At 44.2% G+C, this 6,000-nt stretch overlaps 1 protein-coding gene across 1 annotated transcript in view; it reads right to left on the bottom strand.

The window, feature by feature from the left end:
• Positions 1-6,000, bottom strand: part of PARD6G (par-6 family cell polarity regulator gamma) — a 73,029-nt gene that overhangs the window by 39,241 nt on the left and 27,788 nt on the right. Inside the window, exon 2 of the mRNA XM_012657813.1 lies at positions 23-245. Coding sequence (XP_012513267.1) covers positions 23-245 — 223 coding nt within the window. The remainder of the gene's footprint in view (positions 1-22; positions 246-6,000) is intronic.

Raw genomic sequence — 6,000 nt, 5'->3', positions numbered from 1 at the left:
AGCAGGCCAGCCTCCTTGGTACCTCGTTTCTGGATGAAGACCCTGAGCAGGGGATTTGCACTGGAGACCGCCTTGCAGAAGTTGTCATCGTTGTTGATGGGCAGGAGGTCGCCGTGCACATCTGCGTAGCCGATGGTGACGTCGCTGCTGGAGATGCGGTGGGTGTGCACAACCAGCTTGTAGAAATCCTCGAACTTCCCAGGCTTGTGACGGTCCAAAGAGAACCTTCGGAATTCCGCCCCAAACTAAAACGCAAGAGACCAGAGTCAATAAACACCAGAAAGAGAGAGCCAGAAATAAGGTGTGAGTTCACTTAATGAACAAGTGTTTGCTGAACTCCAGGAGGCCCTGGGGACACAGTGACAGTGTCTCTGTTTTCACGCAGGCAACAGTGAGCAAACGAGAAATTTCACTGAGGAAGAGGAACCTTAAGGAATTAAAAATTGTAGTGACCGCAGTACAGCTCCTTCATCCACACTGACCCAGGAAGCTCCCTCATGTACGTCCTGAGGACAGGACAGGCCAGGCCAGGCCAGGCCACGGTGCACGGGTCGTAGGAAAACCAATGTCAAAATCAATATAAACATGCCGGGTAGCATGAAACAAGAGTCCAAGTTCACGGGCGTAGAAAACTCAGAGGCAAGAGAGGGCCTGATGAAACCTCCGGACTTTTTCCTGAGGGCAAGGGAAAGCCCTTAAGGGTTTTAATTTTAAGTTAGGAAGTGTCTTGATTTTATCTGTATTTTAATAGGATCAAATGGTTACATTTCAAAAGAATCAGAAACGGAAGTAAAACTCGAAGCATGAAGGACCCTGGTAACACACTGTGCTCCACGAAGCCACAGGACACAAGAGGGTGGGTTCTGGGACTTGCGCGATGACAGAGAGGGTCTCCCGTCAAAAGATAGCATTGACACCCCCCTTTGGATCTGTAATTAGGTGGCCTGACTTGGGAGATGCCTGAGGGCCAGCCTCTTTCCCAGCAGCCCCTGGCCTGGCCCGACGCCCACGCAGCAGCCTCCCGGGCTCCGGGCCGCCTGTCAGGAGAGGCCCCGGGGTTTGGGCTTAGGACGCTGGCCCCTTCACCTGGCGACAGGGACCGCTGTTCACCAGGTGGTGCAGACTCTGTGCTCTTCGACGTAGCTGAAAACTGAGTATGTCGGATGGAACACATAGGCAGTCCCTGGGTGACAGATGGGTACATTCCTGAGAACGTCTGCAGGTCAGATGTGTATGCAGCTCGGATCCCTGGTGACCACATGTGGCAGTAACGATGACAGTAACACCACTGAGATGGCTCATATGTGGTAATCATGGCACAGTGCAACACTGTGACATCAATAATGACATCCCTGAACTGCAACAGTAAGTTACAGAGACTATTGTGCTTTTTAATTCAAACAAACGCAAAAACAAACTCATACAAAAGGTTGAGACAGGAGATAGGAGAAAATTCAAAAAAGAATATTAGTTATTAAGTATGAAATGTCCAATGTCCTTAAGTACCAAGTTAGACAGTTGGTATCTCTGATATTTCACTTTGACACTTCTTGTTTTATGTTTATTGTGAAGGTGCATCCTCAGTGTTTCAAATATATGGTTTGGCTTGTCATTATTCTTCTAACTTTTTTTAGAGCAATTTTTGTGAAAACATGGATAAGTCAAAAATTCGTGTTATTTTCGAATACGAGCTCTGTTGTAGAACCAGTGCAGCGCAGATGGCTGAAAATATCAACGAAGTGTTTGGGAAGGATGTGGCTAATGAACGCACAGCACGTCGATGGTCTGAGAAGTTCCATTCTGGTGATTTTCATCTTCAAAATGGGCCACATGGGTGACCTGAGACCCAGGTGGATAATGATGAGCTGAAAGCTGTAGTGGAAGCGGACCCATCCCCCCTTGCATGAACTAGCAGCAAGGTTTGACGTTACTATTCCAACAATATTGGACCATTTGAAACACAAGGGCAAGGTAGGGAAGCTGGATAGATGGATTCTGCGTGAATTAAACAGGAGTCAGAAGAGAAATCGTCTCGAAGCTTGCCTTTCTTTGCCGTCACGACGTAAAAGCAAACTATTTCTACACTGTATTGTTATGTGTGGTGAAAAATGGGTTCTTTTTGACAATCGCAAGCATTCGGCACAATGGTTGGATAAAGATGAAGTGCCGAAACACAGTCCAAAGCCAAATATTCATCAAAAAAGCTGACGGTGTGTGTTTGGTGGTCCAGCGCTGGTATTATCCACTATGGCTTTGTGAAACCTGGTCTATAGATTCCAGCGGATGTCCACTGCAACCACTTGGACGAAAAGATAAGGATACTTGTGATTAAACAGCCGAGACTGGTCAATAGAGACAGGCCAATCCTCTTGCAAGACAACTCTCCACGTGTCGCACAAAACGCTGCTCAAACTACAGAGGCTGGACTTGGAAACTCTCTGTCATTCACCGTATTCACCAGACCTTGCACCAAGTGACTACCACTTCCTCCAGGCTTTGACCACTTCTTGCAGGGAAAAATATTCAATTCTCAACAAGCTGCGGAAAACACCTTTTGTGATTTCATCTCCACTTGCTCTCCAGGCTTCTTCGCTGCTGGCATGAATGAGCTACTGTTAACACAGGAAAACTGTGTCGATAGTTTAGGCGCATACTTTGATTAACTGTACTGCTTCCTGTTTGAGATACAATAACTACACTTTTGATTCGAAATCAGACATTTCATATTTAATGATCTAATGATATTAAAGGTTAACATTCACCTAATGTTCTATCAATGCTACGCTAATAGGAATGTTACGCTTGTTTTGATCTTCTAACGAAATCAATAATAACCTTTCCGTTTCAGTAAGGAACCCCCTGTGCTGCTCAGTGAGGACCGGCGCTCTCGCTGGCTGGCTGCCTGGCACACGTTCCCGTATTCTCGCTTTACCTTTACAGCTGTCCCGACAGTCAGCGACTATCGTGCACGGTGGCGTCCGGCCTTCTCCAAACGCTTAATTATTTCTACTTTCGTTCCTACCGTCGTCACCTTTGTCTTCGCTGCAGGCTTGGTCATCAGGGCAAACACAGACTCGCAAAATCAAATTTAGAAGTTAAGATGAAAGCGGTGCCGTGCGTGAGCAACTGCGTAAGCAGAGACCAGGTGCTACTGCAGAGATGCTGTGCCGGTGAGCTGATGACGCTGTGTGGTTTGTTTACACGCACGGAAGAAAGCAGTTCCCAAATTATTAATTCAATTATTTAATTACAAATTATCCTATCAGGAGCTTTGGGAGCCCGTTCATAAGTTCAGAATGGCGTTAAGTCGGGTCGTCAGTAATCGGGGACGGCCTGTATGGAACAATTAAGTGTCTAATGTTTACACAAAACTAGTCACTATATCATCTGGATTGGAGAACACTGTCAATAAGTCAGGAGCAAATCATCTAAAATCATACGTGTTTGCAGCAGAATCACCTGGAGGGTCATCGAGGGCTGTTCTGGGGTGTGGCGCAGGAATCTGCATTTCTGACAAGTTCCCAGAAGAAGCTGATGCCATTGCTCTGAGGACCACACAGAGAACCTCTGGTTTTAAGGGAATCGGCTGCCAGACCTGACACTTGGCAGATTCTCTTAATGAAAATGACTTGCCTGAGAACGAATCTCCTTCCCCAGCTCCCTTTCAAAAAGCACTTCCCCAGGTTACCAAAAGCAAAACAAACCTCTCGCCCCCCCTGCATAGCCTCCAGGAATAAAAAAACCTCCAGGGCACACGGCAATGGGACAGTTCAAAACACTGGTTTGGGAAAAGCCACATTCAATAATTAATCAAAACTCCTCAAGCTGTTTTCCAAATACGCAGTAAAGAAAGAAGCCAGATCCCAGAAACCGTGTCTGGCCGAAGTCACACCTCTGAGTGCAGCTGTGCCCAAAAGGGGTGGAGGCAGGAGCTCCCCCGCACCCCTCTATTGTCAGAGGGTCCGCTGCGGACCTGACAATTTCTTCTCAGCATTTGCCCCAGGGATCTACCACCAGCCGGCCTGGCGTGTGGGCAATACAGATTCTTTCGTGCACAGGGCCTGCAAGACTTTAAGACAGAAGACATCACGCCCTCAACATGTTTTATGTAGTTTCTTTCAGAGTCACTATCCAATCAAATCACAGAGCATTTATCTCACTAACAATCAACCTCTTGTTCCCATCCCATATGGCTAATACATGCTAATGTCCAAAGCAATTGTTTCTTTTTTATCAGTATACAGCTTTCTTTCCACTAAATACGTAAAAGGCTTTAACCATGTATAATGAAATTGGTAAGAGTGTTCCTTTTACATATCATTCTTGTTTGAGGACACCCCCTTCCCCCTTCAGGACACCGGCATCACCTTCGCCCAGGGCAGGCCCACCCCGCTCATCCTCACTTCCCGCGAGACTTAGCACAGTGCTCCCTACAGTTTGAAGGCTGACAAACAGCACATGCTAAATCCTAGTTCTACAATGTTTAAAGCTTAACTGCGTTTAGCAACTAATCTAAGATGAATCTTAATTCCCAGTACATTGAATAATAGTACGTTCTCAAAATATGTCTTAACATGTTAATTTGAAATGAACAATGAATTCAGACTTTTTCCTGAGAGAAAACAAGTCTTATTTGTGTTTGATAATGAGGCTGGCTTTGCCAGATATGTGGTGAACGTGCTTCATACACTATGTGAACTAAAATAAAATCTTACGGCTCACCTGCCACCGCCACTGCCACCGGCTGACTGAATGGACCCCCTCTTGGCCAAGAGGATATCCCCAAACTAAACTGTCTGCTAGGAGGAGGGAGGTCAGACATGCCTCATCATGCCCCCTTTTCTTGGAGACACCTTAGTAACCCAGTAACAGGCCTAAGGGTATGCAAGACAAACCTGCAGGTCCTCAGTTTACACAACAAACAAACATTCCAAGACTTTACACAAAGCTTCATGTCTTTAACCAATTATAAGTCAAAGAATCTTTAAACCCACCTATAACCTGTAAGCCTCCCCGACTTCGAGATGGCCCATCTTTTGGGGCCAAACCAATGTATGCCTCCCACGTATTGATTTATGACTTTTCCTGTAGCCCCTGAAATGTATAAAGCTGTGACCCAGCCACACCAAGTCCACTTGTTCAAGGCTTTGTGGGCGTGGCTCCAGGTCATGGTCCTCAAATTTGGCTCAGAATAAATCTCTTTAAAATTATTTTACAGGTTTTGGCTTTTTTTCTGTTAACAGTAGTTGGATGTGCTCCAAAGTGTTGACAAAAAGAGATGTGAAATGTGATATGATAAAAACACCCTATTTAAAAATCATATTGGTATGGAGTACTAAGTTAATATTTTTATTTATCAGATGAAACAAGGGGCCTCCAAACGAAAGAATTAGCAAGTGTAATTCATTGCATTTAACTCTTAATAAAGCTCTGTTTTAGTATACTTACCAGAAATTGAAAAAATGAATAGCTCTAACGACCAGGCAATATATCTTACAAGTCAAATAGTTTCCAATTCTTTGCTTTTTACAAAATTGAAAGTTGTCCTAATGGAATTGTCAGCTAATTATCAAAATAATTTAAATGATCGACCACTCTGATTATTTACTTTGGGCACATGCTCTGGTGAGAGTTCGAAGATCGAAGCCAGGCCCAGAGAACCTTTCCGTCCCACCCACCCATTTATATCATATAAACAAAGTGTCACGGTGTTGACATCACGACGACGAGAAGCAGCAGAAGAACTGATGCCACCTGTCTCATTTAGCAAGGAGCACTTTTCATTAAAGGAAGTATTTTAAAAATGTTTACTTTGGATGTCCAATAATTATTTATCAAATGCCACAACTATGTTTCAATCATAATTTGATGATAATTGTAATAACTCAATCTAGAAACTTTTTTACCATAAAGATCTGTTTATTTACTTTATAATTGTGATAAAATACAGATAACATAAAATTTACCATCTTAGCTATTTTTAAGTGTAAATTACATCCA

The sequence above is a fragment of the Propithecus coquereli genome, unplaced genomic scaffold (genome assembly GCF_000956105.1).
Source record: "Propithecus coquereli isolate 6110/MARCELLA unplaced genomic scaffold, Pcoq_1.0 Scaffold560, whole genome shotgun sequence".
In the NCBI taxonomy this organism is placed as follows: Eukaryota; Metazoa; Chordata; class Mammalia; order Primates; family Indriidae; genus Propithecus; species Propithecus coquereli.
Note: the sequence above shows the minus strand (reverse complement) of the source record. Positions and strands in the feature narration are given on the sequence as shown.